The sequence below is a fragment of the Lithobates pipiens genome, unplaced genomic scaffold (genome assembly GCF_037356315.1).
Source record: "Lithobates pipiens isolate NorthernLeopardFrog02 unplaced genomic scaffold, aLitPip1_a1.2 Scaffold_16, whole genome shotgun sequence".
Lineage (NCBI taxonomy): Eukaryota > Metazoa > Chordata > Amphibia > Anura > Ranidae > Lithobates > Lithobates pipiens.
The window spans coordinates 318,102,073-318,118,237 of NW_027507748.1; the positions used below are offsets into that span (position 1 = coordinate 318,102,073).

Sequence of the window (16,165 nt, forward strand, 5' to 3'; positions counted from 1 at the left end):
TGGAGAATGCCTATAAAGTGTAGTACAGGTGGTACTACACACCAGCTAGATTGGCCCATTTTATTAACTTACTTTTAACTTACTCTCCTCTCTGTTTTTGAGGATGCTTACAAGAAGGCTCTATGGCACATATATGGTGGTATGGTATGCCCGAGGGCGTACAAGTTATGGGTCAGGGTTTATACCCTTCTTTGTAATTTATTTCATATAAACCTTAAAAGGTGACCTCTACAAAGCCCTTCTTGGTAAACCAATTGGGGAATTGCTACGCCTCGAACAGCTAGCTTAACATCTCTTTACTGCAACTAAATTAACCATTGCAAAAGCCTGGAAAACCCCTGCACTCAGTTTTGAAACAGTTAAAAATCATATGAATGATGTTTTGGTAAACGAGGAGCTGACTGCCATCCTTTTAGACACGCATGACAAATTTCTCATAGTTTGACAGCAATTGATCACATACAGCCAACCCTCTCAATTTGACATCACACTTCTCCTGATCTGATGCTCCCCTAACGCACATCCCATGGACTCTTCTCTTCTCTTCCTCTCTTTCCCCTTTTACTCACTCTTCTCTTTTCTACTGGACTTTCCCTCTTCTTACCTTTTGATGTTTCCTTCTCTTCTGTTCACCATGTTTTATGCATTAAATCCATACCTTTATTAGGCCACCAGGTACCGTCCAGACTGGGATGGTTATTCTTAAAACGTTATGTTTTCCATGTTGCTTTGCTCTTGTGTTAACTTTTTACATAGTATCCTACTTAATAGGGAGTCAATTTCATTGGCATATGTTCAGGCTATATATGTGGACATTTTGTTTATGGATACCCTGTTCTCCCAGGAACACCGCGGCAAGATAGTTTTGGTCTTCCGTCTTTCTGCTTTATTTTATGGGACATTAAGTCTGTTACCTGCATGTTTATTTTGCTCATGCCTTCTTTATACCATTATGTATTTTCTTCTTTGTCTCTTTGTTTGCCTATCACATGTAACCATCTAAAAACTGTTCTGATATGTTTGATTACATGCTAATAAACCTTTGTAAAATAAATGCTACAATTTTCTTTGCTGAGCATGGCCCTTTGTACTCGCTGGAGACAAGAAGGTGTATTAAATCACCTATATGCCTCCCTACTTAATTTCTGATTGCATGAGTATGCAACGCAACAAAAAATATAACGAGACGTATTCGTATTACTAAGCATATTCTGATATGGTCTAATGAGTATCTTCCAGAAGTAGCTAAACTCTTTCCTTTCCCCTCAGTGACAGAAAATTAGTATCACAATGATAACACAGCTATTTTGTCAAGTTACATTTAAATTTTGTATGCTGCGGGGTTTCAGGAGAACCAGTGCTGTATTATATGTGGTAGGGACCAAGGAGACCTGCTGCATCTTCTTTGGAGGTGCTCCAAAATAGTTTGTCATTCCATGTATTAATCAGATTTTTCATGTAAAATTAGAACGTAACCCCATTATTTGTATTTTGGGGTATTTTGATACAGATACTTTTGATCACCATATTGTTAAGCTTGTAACATGAGCACTTTTGCGGCCAGAAAGCTTACTGCTTGAACAAAACTTGCAGTCAGCTGCATATACAATGCTTTTGGCAGTACACAAAGGACTTCTTACTCTGGCATGCAAGTGTCATGTGAAATAATGTTTCGAAGTAAAAAAATTCAAAAATACAGATTGAAATGATGCTAAACCTTTGTTTTTTTAATTAAAATAAAAAATATTGCACTCTGAAATTGGCGTGGAGGTACATTGGACACCTTCAGCTGGCATTGTGCTCCTGCTGGGCTTCTAATATGTCCCTGCATTTTTAAAGGGTAGCTCCACTTTGGTGGGGAAAAAAATTGCAAATAAAAACAAAAATGATATACACTAGATTATACAAAGTCATATTGTAATTGATTGTTATTAAAAATGACCTCTCCTTTTCATTCTGCAGCACTGCAATTTTCAACATATAATTTTTGGTGGGATATTGCCAAAGGGAAAGCACATCTAAAGGGATGCAGACCCTATGTAAAATCATTTTCTTTGATGTACATCAGGGGACACAGCGGTCCCTCCCTTCTTGGTATACACTTGTATTGCTTGGCTACAAAACGGAGGACTCCCATAGTGGGAGGGGTTATATAGGGAGTACACTTCTTGCCTTAGTGCCAGTGTCCATCACCTATCAGTGGCACTATAACCCACATAGTAACTACTATGGCTTTGGGTCTCCTGATGTACATCAAAGAAAAGGATTTTACAGGTAAGCTGTTTTAAAAATCCTGTTTTTGCCACGTTGTCACATCACTCTTACTTTTAAAATTTCAGTCCACACTTATAAGATAGGATCACTCATATAACACAAATATTATTGAAATTTGATTTAATGATTTGACAAATATACACAAAGGCATATGAACAAAGATTTTTTGCATGCATAAAGTTACTGATATCTTACATACATATAGTCAGTAAACAGTGTTTATAACCTTTTACACATTTTTATCTTTGTTATAGAAGTTGTTAAGGCAGTAAACAGCAATAAACATAAGTGGGGTCAAATGGATGTTAGTATTTGACCACAGTGAGAAGAAAATTCAAAGGAGTTGGATGGAAAAGTTTTCTCAAATGAAACAAGTTTCTAACAGTGTTTTCACTTAGTAAAGTCACAAATGTTAAAAGCAAGCAAACTCTTTTGTACAACATTTGAAAGTTCTGAGAATGTTCTGAAAATTTTCAAATGACTTTTCCTAAGAATTTTTGTTAAAAATCTTATCCGTGTATGGCCAGCTTAAAACAGATTACAAAAGAAGCCAACGTTTTAGGAAGTCACCACACAATCACCTGCACCTTAAAATATATACCGGTACTTTTTTTATGTCCACAAAAGTTAATTATCTCTATATAATATTTGTAGTTTGACTTGACTGTTTTGCTAAAAGCTGAGCTATTTGCAAAGAAACCTAGCATGAGAAAAACAGGATGGCTGCTATTGCTGACTTCCGTTCCTAAAATGCTAGTTACCGGTCTCTGAACTATCATTTTCAAGAGTTCATAAATGGCATAATTATTGGCATATTTCTTTCATTGAAGCTTTGAAGTTTATACCTGTAGAATAGGTTATTACAACGTGTCTGGCCTAAAATGGAACAAATAGAGCTGACGTGCAGGAAAGTTTCTATGTTAGCTTTCAATTCCATCCCTGTACACGCATGGAGCCCTTTACATTGCAGATCCTGGCAGTACATGGAGCTTGGACTCATACCCAAGTTGACCTAAGTCCCATTATTCATCTGTCAAACTTAGCATTTTACCGGGCAGTAGAAGCTAAATGATAGGGGCATAGGTTAGAGCCATGAAGTGTGAGCTGAAGGCCAAACTTCAGTTTTTATTATTTTAGATCAGAATTTTAATTGGCTTAAATGTTACTTTCTTTGGTTACACAACCCACCCTCCCATGCTAATAAAATGTTTAAATAAAACCTTTTATTTTTTGATAGCATAGCTCATTTTAGACTCAGTGACATCATCTCTGAGCCTCCGTGCTGATAGAAGGCGTCAGTAGGGTGCTGTACATACCTTTTAAAAACATTACCCCCCCAGTACACCTCAAGAGTACAGAATTTATATATGTAAATACTTTATCCTTAAAGGAACAAAACTGTGGCTACAATTGCTTTAAAGGTGTTAGCTGTAGCTTTGGCTTCAATTTGTTAGTGTATCTAAACCAGGTAAAAAAGAGGGAAAAAAGTAAAAAAAAAAAAAAAAGGAAACCTGATGCAGCCACCACATCTAATAATTGGTAAACTGCCATATATTACATTTGGAGGTTAACACCTTTTTAAAGTGTTTGTAAATGTTAAAAGTTTTTTTACTTGCATTCTATGCATAAAGGTAAAAAAACATCTGTATGCTGCCCCCCCCACAGTCCTCCCCAAATACCTGAGCCCCCTCTCGATCCAGTGCTGTGCATGAGAGCCTTGGCTGTCCCTAGCATCCCTGTCCTCATTGGCTGAAACAACAGCCAGTGTACCAACTAAGGAGAGAGTGGGGACGGGGCTGAGCCACAGCTCTATGTGTCTTATGGACGCATAAACCAGGGCACGGGGGTGAGCACATACCAGTTCCCCAATAGCAAGCAGCTTGATATTGTGGGCACTGGTCATAGGGGAGGAGCCAGGAGCACTGGCGGGGGACCCCAGAAGAAGAGTACTGGGGCTGCTCTGTGCAAAACCATTGCACAGAGCAGATAAGAATGACATATATTTTTTTTAAAAGCCAAACCTTTAATGTTACTTTAAGGACCAGACTTTGCAGAGATGCCTTGACACAGCAGTGTAGCTTAACAATTGCCTGCAACTGTAAGCAGTAGAAACCTCTGTTCTTAACCCAAAAAAAATGAAAAAGTCATAAGACGTTTTTGCTAACTGGATAGAGAGTATGCTGGGGAATATTTATATTGTCCCCGGGTTAGTTAATGACAACCCCTTGACTCAGTAAAATCACTCAGCCAGAGCACACAGCATAATGCTGCACAGAAAGGAGGTCAAACATCACAACCTGAGCAACTTTCCTTGCAGCATTGAAGACCGCTCACCGCCCGCATTGCTGTCACATGACCATCTGGAACACTTCTGGAATAAAGGTATGTATGCTGTACATTTCGGCCTCATTCACATGGGTATACTTATGCATACACTATTGAAAAGGACTGTTTTGACCTGCACAAGTTGCTGGGGTGTTCTGTGTGTCCACATGCAGGCAGTCCCATTCATGTCTAGTGGGACACAGGGACTGCATGGACATAGGCGCTGGTTACAATTTGACATCTGTGCAGGTTTGTGTCCCAGAATGCATACTTTATCTGCTTTTTCCCAGTAGACATGAATATGACTGTGTGCATCTGGACACATACAACACCTATGCATCTCGTGTGGATAAAGTGGACCCTTCACATGGGTATACACATAGGTCCACCCGTGTAAATGAGGCCGTTTAGTTAGAAGTGGGAAAAAGGGCAGGGAGACAAAAAAACTAAGACAGAGGGGTTTAAAGGAGCTGGAATTGGACTTTGTTGCCTTGGGAACTTAGCCTGAGGGTTGCATAGGCATTGGCTAACACACACATGCTTAATTTTTGTAGTGCACGTTACGTTTACAAATGGGTTTATTAAGAAAGTAAAGAAGCCTCTCTTTAGGGTAGTTATGCTCAGCGTTGGAGATTATTCAAATAGATCTCACCTATTTGCAATCTGACAGCACACTTGAGGTGCCCAGAGCTTTTGGATCCATTTAGCTCTTTTGCAGTGAAGCACAACTGCAGGCATAGAATTCCCCCACTCATTAAAGCGGAGTTCCTCCCAAAAATGTAACTTCCGCTGTCTGAATCCCTCCCCCCCCTACGGTGTCCCATGTGGCGCCTTTCAGGGGGGGAGCAGATACCTGTCTAATACAGGTATTTGCTCCCATTTCCAGCCGCAGTATCCACGCCAATCTACGCCACATCCGGCCCCTCCTCCGCTGTCTTCTGGGAGACACACAGGTCCCAGAAGACAGCAGGGGTCACTCAGAACGCGCAGGGTGTCTCGCACACGCGCAGTAGGGAACCAGGCTGTGAAGCCGCAAGGCTTCACTTCCTGACTCCCTTACTGAAGATGCTGGCGCCTCCACCCAGGAGCCAAGGAACAGGTCAGCTTCGGGTGAGGACACCGCGGGCGCCCTGGACAGGTAAGTGTCCTTATTTTAAAAGTCAGCAGCTGCAGTATTTGTAGCTGCTGACTTTTAATTTTTTTTGTCGGTGGAACTCCGATTTAAACAGAACCATTCCCTAGACCGCAATAATCCTCATTTCCAGTCTGCAGGTCCCCGTCCTTATTGGTAAGCTCCTTTCACATGACACAAAACATTGCATAGTAATTTTACAGGGCAAAAAGTGCTTTATTAACCAGCACATGCACAAGTGCTCCACTAAGAAAACTTTCACCAATGTATTTAACCCCCTACTGGGGCTTAATCATAGTACATTAAGATTAGTCCCCAGCAGGGTGAAACACATTAATGAGAGGTCTCTGAATGGAGGTCATGTGCGTGTGCTGTACAATAAAGCTGTTTTTATCCTTCAGAAATGGTGTGCAGCTCTAGAACTGTTTCATGAAATCCCCTTTGTTGGGTATTTTCAACACATATTTTATGCCATAAACGTTTTCCTTCAAAAACTGGTTCTAGACTGCACATGCCTATGACTGTCAAGGGGATATTGCATGACAAACTTTGGTAAGAGGAAAGAACTTGCATGAATTAATCATCATTCTCTGTGAAAGTTTATAGTGCATGTCAAGGCAATGTATAAATTAAAGTGAACCATTGTGTGGGTACCATTTTAGCCAGCATTGTTCTTGTCATGACAGTTTCGATTAAACGTGCACAATGACACTTACATGCATAACTGCCCTGGTACATTTATCAAAAACTAAGATTTACATGTGTAGAGAATCATCCACTTAAGTAGGTGCTGAAATTCGAAGGCTTCAGTGCTAATGTTCTGATTTTGCCATTCTTCTAGAAGTTTTCAAATTCACAGTCAAAGTCCGTCAGTCTGCAAACAATATACTTCCACTGACGATCCCTGAAAATAGAAAAGAGTAACATATACGTGCGTATTCAATAAACATCAATTAATGTATGTATTCAGTGACAATCCATTTCATCATGTGTTCAGAATAAAACATATAAAGTTTATATGTGAATATACAGTTTATATATGAAACATCTTTCTTACATTCAGATAAAAAAACTTTTCTTTAAAGTGTACTCCTTGTGCCAAACTTCCTTGTGATTTCTTCTATACCAATAATATACTGTGGCTCCCACTACCTTTTACCACTGTGCTCACCTCCAATAAAGACCTATCACCAAGTCCAAAAACGCCTTCCACTGCTGGGGTATATGCAACCAGGCTTCACTGTTAGATAGACTCCTTCCTTCCTCCGCTTACCTTAATGGGAATGCCATTAACAGGAATGCCTTTTATCTGGATTATCTGGATAAATCTTGTATGGCCCTTTTAAAACTGCAATCCCCCTTCGTCCACCATTAACCTTATTTAAAACACAAATGTACTCTCATGGTGTAATATTTAAAAACTTCTTAGCTGCTCTGTTCCTCATGGACTCTCTCTCAGGCTCGGGCCTTGCTCTGTCCCTACCTGGATACCATGGTGCACACCAGCACATCTCATGGCTCTTTTCATGCACTGACCTCCTCGGGTGGGTGGAGCTCTGAGCTCTATCTCTGGATCTCATATGAAGCCAACACCTGTGCCATTAGCGTGCTCTCTTCCTTCAAAATCTGGCATAAACCACCATTGTACCCAGTGGCACGGTGTTAGAGAAATTAGATTCTTATTTTATAATCATTTAATGCATGCTTGAAAAAAGATTGTTTAGAAGTAGAATAGTTTCAAGTTAGACAGAGTTGTCCTTGAAATGCATATAAATCACAAAGATAAGATAGAACATCTTATACAAGTGGTTTAGAAATAATTATGTGTAAAATGGGAAATTTATCCACAGTACATTAATTAAGTTTGACAGGATCAAATAAAGGTCTGCTTGTGCCCTCATTAAAACTGTTAAAATACATTGTATAAAAAAAAACACTGATATGCATGTATATATTAATAATTAGATAATATCGAATAAAGTAGTTGGCCTTGTGTGTGTGTATATATATATATATATATGTGTATGTGCATATATATATATATATATATATATATATATATATTGTAAGTGATACAGTACCTTCTTGTAGAACCAATATATGAATACATACATAAAGGATTGTATAGTGAGACATATAACACATAAGGTGGGGTTATTGAAAGTTCATTCTCCCAAAGTTGTAAATCTGTTATCCTTGAAGTTGGTTAAGTCTTATCAGGATGAGGAGAGTTTGATTTAACGCAGCTGGGTGCGTTACTGTCTCTACTTTAATTGGACAAAACCAGTTATAAATCACTTTAATGAACATATAGGAATTCTGGGAATGAATGTTTGTCTGGTTGTAGAACAGGTGTCAGATTTAGGTTACTTACATTGACGTAGATCTTAGCAACCAATCATATCTAGGAGAGATGGCTAAGATAAGGCTTGTAAAAGATATATAAATGCAAGTTTTACAATTGTTAGACAGACATTCAGATAGGAGCCCATAAGGCTGAACTCTATGTTTACTGCCCTATTGCACGGGTCATAGAGATCAGAACCAATGGGCAAATATCTGACCTTTTGTTGTAACTTGTCTCCTCGTACGAGTCAAATAAGGAAAACTTCTTAATTTGATCCAGAGTGTGGTCTAAAGTGAATTTCCCTCACACACTGGGTCACCCTGCTACAACACACAAACACACGTGCACATAAATTGCTGCACTCAAATGTAAAGTTTTCTATTTTTGTTTTATGGCTTTGTACTCATTACTGTATTACTAATATTTACACAGCTGTATGCATTGTTCTATAGACAACATTGAATCTATATTTTCCATTCAGTAAAATATGTGGCTTTTTACTACTGTTTGCAATAATCCTTACAGGTATTCTCAGAGGCAATTGAGTACTGTCCATGATACTTTTCTTATTTGCACTAACATACAATTTTTCAGGACACACTTTCAGGGTATGTCCCCTTCCAGTATTGCTTGGACCTTGAAGAAGTGGACATACCCCAAAAGCTTGTGCTGAAAAATTGTATGTTAGTGCAAATAAAAAAGTATCACGGACAGTACTCAATTGTCACAAGTGCACTAATACGGCTATAATCACTTCAAGCAGGTATTCTCAATGGATACATGTTTTAACCACTTAACTGGTTCCCGACCAGCGTACGCTGATGCACATCGGCAGAATGGCACGGCTGGGCAAATGGCGTACCTGTACGTCTCTTTAAATTTGCCGCCATGCCATCACGCGCGTGTCGCCCGGCCAGGACCTCCATGAGTCCAGTCGCGGGTCCTGCAGAATTGATCTCCATGGGGATACCTGCAATCTCCTCACGGAGAGAAAGAACGGGGAGATGCTAATGTAAACAAGCATCTCCCCGTTATGCCTAGTGACAGTGTCACTGATCTCTGCTCTCTGTGATCGGGAGCAGAGATCAGTGACGCGTCCCGCATAGCTATGCCCCCCATAGTTAGAAACACTCCCCAGGAAACACTTAACCCTTACACTGCCCCCTAGTGGTTAACCCCTTCACCGTCAGTGTCATTTACACAGGAATCAGTGCATTTGTATAGCACTGATTGCTGTATAAATGACAACGGTCCACAAATGTGTCAAAAATGTCTGATGTGTCCGTCATAATGTCGCAGTCATGATAAAAATCACCGATCGCCACCATTACTAGTAAAAAAAAATTATTAATAAAAATACCATAAAACGATCCCCTATTTTGTAAACACTATAACTTTTGCGCAAGCCAATCAATAAACACTTATTGCAAATTTTTTACCAAAAATATGTAGAAGAATACGTATCGGCCTAAACTGAGAAAAAACAAAAACAGGATTTTTAAAACCACTTACCTGTAAAATCCTTTTCTTTGATGTACATCAGGGGACACAAAGCCAAAGTAGTTACTATGTGGATTATAGGGCCACTGATAGGTGATGGACACTGGACAATGTACTCCCTATATAACCCCTCCCACTACTGGGAGTCCTCAGTTTTGTATCCAAGCAAAACAAGTGTATACCAAGAAGGGAGGGACCTGTGTGTCCCCTGATGTACATCAAAGAAAAGGATTTTACAGGTAAGCTGTTTTAAAAATCTTGTTTTCTTTTCATACATCAGGGGACACAGAGCCATAGTAGTTACTATGAACCAAAACGAAAAGACAGAGACAAGTGGGACTTTATATGAGGCATGCACCCTGGAGATAACACGGTGATAGTGAATATGACAGGTACCTAAAATAATATAAAAAAACAAAAACGCTGCATATAAACATCACATGACATCAATTGGCACTAGAAGGTTTAATTGTAAAAAAATTTATAACAAGAATATTATCATAGTTCATATTATAAATATTATAAAAACCCAAATTCATCAGACAGAGGTCTCTAATATTGTAAAAGATGTAATCAACAACATGATCAATTCATACTGTAAATGCTGTAAACAACAAATTCATTCAGAGCAGATCTCTATGACAACTAATTATATTCCAAATTCAGTTACACAATATAAACCAATTGATATATAGAGTAATGTACTGTTATAATTGTAAACATAGGGAGGCAACTATTTGGCTCACAATCCCATAGTAAAACAGCAAATTGGTTCATATTGTAAACCTTTGTAAGTAATCACATTCACCACGATGTGTCTCCATAGTAATCAGTTCCAATCATGGTTGGTACAGTCCAGCTGATATATAGAATAAATAGAAGATGACAATATAATGTGGAAGGGAGAGCACCTATTGGCTCATAATGTAAAAAGGAGAGCATCTATTGGTTCGGCGCGTTTCGTGGCGACTGCCACTCTTCAGGAGCTGGTATGAAGTGGGTGTCTATAAATATTAAGAAACAATGCATTGGATAATTATATATATATATATATATATATATATATATATATATATATATATATATATATATATATATATATATATATATATATATGCCATAGATCTATTAGGGGAGAGAGGAGGGAAAAGGAAAAGAAGAGGAAAGAGGGATAAAACACACTTTTCCAAAACTACTTACAGGTGATCCTATACGTTGGGTCATAGACATGGCAGACTGGAAACCGGACGAAAGCACATCAGCCCCCCGGGAGCTGAGGTGGACTGCCCAGACACACAGCGATGGCTCTACCCACATTGCGCTTCATATAAAGTCCCACCTAGCTGTTTGATTTTTCCAAACTTTCTTTCATTGTAGTTACTATGTGGGATGTCCCATAGAAATTGCAACTGAAGGGAGGGAGACACAACCAAAAAAATAGGAGGCCAGAGGACTCATACTGCATCCTGCAGTACACTGCGCCCAAAGGCAATATCCTCATGACCTTTAATATCGATTTGATAAAATCTGATAAACATATGAACCGAAGACCAAATCACGGCCTTACAGATCTGAGCCATGGAGGCCTGATGATGCACCACCCAAGTGGCACTAATCGCCCTGGATGAGTGTGCTCTAGCATAAGAAGGAAACTTGAACACTCACTTGACAAATCCATTTGGAAAATAGTAGATTTTGACACTGCCTGTCCACATTTTGGACTTTCTGGCAGTACAAACAAAGCATGTGTTTTGCGAACCTGAGCGGTCGCCTTTAAATAGACTCTGTCACCTCTGTACGGAATGTAGTGCTTTCTGTTCCCTAGTTGAGGCTCTGGGGAGAAAGAAGCATGAATAATATCTTGGTTTAAATGAAAAAACCTATTACCACTTTTGGTAGGAATTCAGGATGAGGACAAAAAAACACCTCATCCTTATTCATGATCAAAATATGGCTCTTTACAAGACAGTGTCGCTAGTTCCGATATTCTTCTAGCAGAATAAATGGCAACCAGAAAGATTATCTTTCTTGTCAAAAGAACCAAGGAAATTTCTCCTAAAGGTTCAAACAGCTGATTCAGCAAAGCCAATAAGACCAAATTTAAATCCCAAGGATTTGGAGGTGCCTTGATAGGGGGAATAATCCGTGTTACCCCCTGAATAAGCTACGCACCAAGATTGGGAAGCAAGAGGCCATTGAAAAAAATGCTGACAAGACCGGGATCTGGTCCTTGATAGAAGTATAGCCAGAGTCCAATAATGGGATAGAGTAGTCAGCCTGGCCAGAGTTCAATAACCAGATTGGGTAGTCAGCCAGGCCAGAAGTCAGGGATCCAAGTAGAGCAACAGCAAGCAGGATAAGGAGCCAGAAGGGATGTCAGCAAGCCTGTCTTTAAACAGAACCGCAGGAGATGGTTTCTTGTGATGTGACCAAGGCGAAGGCAGATGTGAAGTGAGCTGGACAGCTTTAAGTAGGCAGGTCAGACGAGCATGATCAGGAACAGCTGGTAACTGTGGAGAGAGATGAGGATATCATAGAGATAAACCACCACACATAACTGCAACAAATCTCGTTAATAAATTCCTGGAAAACTGCCGGGGCGTTACAAAGGTCAAAAGGCATTACCAGGTATTCATAATGGCCTGTTCTGGTATTAAGCGCAGTTTTCCACTCGTCGTTCTCCTTAAAGTGGAAGTAAACCCATGGATTTAAACAGTTAAACAAAAAAGGCATGCCGGGAATGCTAACTGCACATTGGCTGTGCTCTCAGCCAAACTATCAAACCATCCAATGGCTGGTGTCATAACGAATCACATGTGCAGCACCATAGCAGTTGAAGATTAAACAGAGGCAGCTTCCTTGGCTGAAAACGATAGGGGAGTTTACTTCCACTTTAATGCGCACGAGATTGTATGCCCCTCTCAAGTCAAGCTTAGTGAAAACCGTTGCTCCCTTGAGATGGTCAAATAACTCTGTAATCAATGGAATCGGGTAGGTATTCTTAATCGTGACACGATTGAGACCCCTATAATCTATACAATGTCTCAGTTCACCGCTCTTCTTCTTCACAAAGAAGAAACTAGCACCAGCAGGAGACGAGGTTTTGCGGATGAAACCTCGACAAAGTGCATCAGCAACATACTCCTCCATGGCCTTATCCTCCAAGACCGACAAAGGGTAAACCCGGTCACGAGGAGGTATGGCACCAGGTTGAAGGACAATTGCGCAATCATAAGACCGGTGTGGAGGCAAAGACATCGCTAAAATTGTGGTACTCCTCTGGCAGGGAGGGGAGTGAAGTGGAGCACAGGACCTTGGATACTTTCAGGAAGCATGTCTCACTGCATTGTGGTGACCAGTAGAGAACCTCAGCACGGAGCCAATCAAAAGAGGGGTTGTGCCTCTGTAACCAAGGATAACCAATAACCAGCGGAAATCTGGGTGAGGAAATAACCTGGAATTGGATTATCTCATGGTGAAGAGCCCCTACGGCCATGGACAGCGGAACCATCTCATGAGTCACATGTGCAGGCTGTAAAGGTCTACCGTCAAGAGCCTCAATGCCAAGTGGAGTGTCACGCAGCTGCAGCAGAATCGAGTGCTGCGAAACAAATGCAGCATCAATGAACAGGCCTGCAGCCCCAGAGTCGATTAGAGCCTGTATCTCGGTCGATGGCTCAAGCAAAGAAATGGAGACAGAAACCAGGGTCTTATTCTACTGGATAACTGGGGACAAAACAACGCCACCTAAGGTCTGTCCATGACAAGACATCAAGGTTCAGGCGTTCCCTGGACGGGTAGGACAAGACTTCAAAAAGTGACCTGCCTGGCCACAATAAAGGCACAATCTCTCCCTCCTCCTAAAGGCTCTCTCATCCGCAGAGAGACACGTGAAGCCCAGGTGCATGGGTTCATCTTCACTGGCTGACTCTGTACCAGAAGGCATGGGAGGTGAGGGAGGCATGGGTGGGACTACAAAGCTTGGAGGCAAAGGTACAGGAGGCTTCCGCAAGCGCTTCCTAAGAGAAAGTCTTTCTCTGAGTCTGGAGTCAATGAGGCTGGCAAACGAGATCAAGCTCTCCAGCTCAGTGGGTATATCTCGAGCTGCTATCTCATCCTTGATTGAATCCAAGAGACCATGAGAAAAAGCAGCCACGAGGGCCTCATTGTTCCAAGCAACCTCTGCTGCCAGAATACGGAATTCAATGTCGTAGTCTCCCATAGAGGGTTAGCCCAGGCCAAGGCTCTCTCAGAAAGCAAAGATATCATGAAACCTACTTTGCTTCTGTCCGTGAGAAACGCCTGGGGCAGCATCTCGAAGTATACCTCAACCTGATTGAGAAAACCTCTGCATTGAACTGGATCACCCCCAAATCACTGGGGAAGCGGAGCGGAACCAGACTTACCTCTTATAGAGGTAATACTTGAGGTGGATGCCTGCACAGAGACTGGCGTAGCAGCAGGGGTGGCCTGCGACTCAGGTTGTACCAGAGCAGCCACCGTGGGGGATTCCAGGTGAGCCGTGCGACTCAGGAGCGTTTGTAACGCCATGGCAAACTGATCCATGCGGTGACCTTGCTCATCCAATCTGGAAAAAATATTACCAACAAGTGGATTGACTGTATCTTCTGAATTCATGGCCTTCGCCTACTATCAGAAACCATGAATCAGACCGAGACAGAAGTACAATTAAATCACACTTGTTTATTAAAAAAAAAGTAAAGATAAATAGAAAAAGCATAGTCAAAGCATAGCCAGAGTCCAATAACCGGATAGAGTAGTCAGCCAGGCCAGAGTTCAATAACCAGATCGGGTAGTCAGCCAGGCCAGAAGTCAGGGATCCAAGTAGAGCAACAGCAAGCAGGATAAGGAGCCAGAAGGGATGTCAGCAAGCCAGTCTTTAAACAGAACCGCAGGAGAGGGTTTCTTGTGATGCGACCAAGGCGAAGGCAGATGTGAAGTGAGCTGGACAGCTTTAAGTAGGCAGGTCAGACGAGCATGATCAGGAACAGCTGGTAACTGTGGAGAGAGATGAGAGCTGGCATTTAGCTGACAGGTGAGCAGCCAGCCCAGAGAAGGAAGGGCTAAGCCAGCCCTGACACATACTTCCTGGGGTGCCAACCCCTGGATCCACACCAAGAAACAAATGCCTTCCAGACACTATAGTAAATGATTCTGGAAGCTGGCTTCCTGGCATCAATCAAAGTAGACACTATCGAAGGAGATCACCCATGATCCTTTATAAAGTGGTATTCAACAGTTAAGCCAGTTACATTTTTCGTCCATAAGGTAGGATGAAATACCCGACCTTGTGCGAGAAGGTCTGGCTATAACGGCAGAGTCTGAAGGACTCCTACTGCCATCTTTATGATTTTGGTAAATCAAGATTTTCTGTGACCCACTGGGGCAGCCAGAATCACCGCCTTTCGTTCCTGCTTAATCCCTTGTTCTCGACACAAAGTTGTTGACTTTGTTGTTGAATCTGGACGCGAATAGGTCCTTGTCCAGAATAAGCCGTCTCTGACATATCACTAGGAAGATGTTGGAGTAAAGAGATCATTCTCCCAGAAATAATTGTTGGCGACTCAAGTAGTCCGCCTGCCAATTCTCTATTCTTGAAATGAAAATTGCTGATAGGCAAGGAGTGTTGTGTTCTGCCCAAGCTAGAACATTATTCACCTCTTTTTGGACTACATGACCTCTCGTGCCCCCCTGGAGATTGATGTAAGCCACCGCCGTGGCCTTGTCAGACTGAATCCTGACAGGACAGTCCTGTAATCTGACCGTCCCAGAGTCTAGCGCCGAATCTTCCAAAAAGTTGATAGGCAAGGTCCTCTAACCTGGACCATATCCCCTGGACAGAATGTTCTTCCAGGGCTGCCACCCAGTCTAGAAGGCTGGCATCTGTTGTTAATACCTTCCAAGATAAAGATTTTCCCTTTTACTGGATAACAACCACCAATTTAGGCTCTGACTTACATTGGGAGCCAAGCGTATTGGAAACAAACAAGGCCTGCATCTTTTTATTCCAGACCAACAGGATGGTGTTTTGAAGCAGTTTTTGAATAAAAACTGTGCGTAAGGGACAGCCTCGAAGGAGGCCACCATTTCCCCTAACAATCTCCTGTACAGCCGAATGGAAGGAGTTTTCCTTTGTTTTGATAAGTTGAATTAGTCCTACAATGGAACGGATTCTTGTCTGGGGTTGGAATACCTTCTTCTGAATGGTATCTATAACCAGCCCCCAAGTACTGTAATCTCCTTGATGGTTTTAAGGAAAATCTTCCTAGGTTGAGTAGCCAACCCAGAGATTTCAGGTAGTTATGGCTGTGATCAGACTCTGGTTTTAGACTCGAGACTGAATGAGCTATTAAAAGTAGATCTTCTGAATAGGCTAGGACCGTTATGCCTTGAGCCCTTAATCTGGCTAAAGGAGGTGCCAGAATCTTTCAGAACACCTGTGGTGCTGTGGCTAAACTGAATGGCAGGCCATAACTGAAAAGATAATGGAGATATGCATTTTTGATATCGATTAAAACCATAAAAAAAGCTCCTCTCCTTGCAGGATGGACACAACCAATCGGATT

The 16,165-nt window shown here is 41.4% G+C and overlaps 1 protein-coding gene across 1 annotated transcript in view; it reads right to left on the reverse strand.

The window, feature by feature from the left end:
- Positions 1–2,377: 2,377 nt before the first annotated feature.
- The window catches only part of DPT (dermatopontin), a 62,396-nt gene continuing 48,608 nt past the window's right edge, over positions 2,378–16,165 (reverse strand). Inside the window, exon 4 of the mRNA XM_077481672.1 lies at positions 2,378–6,635. Coding sequence (XP_077337798.1) covers positions 6,569–6,635 — 67 coding nt within the window. The 3' untranslated portion in view covers positions 2,378–6,568. The remainder of the gene's footprint in view (positions 6,636–16,165) is intronic.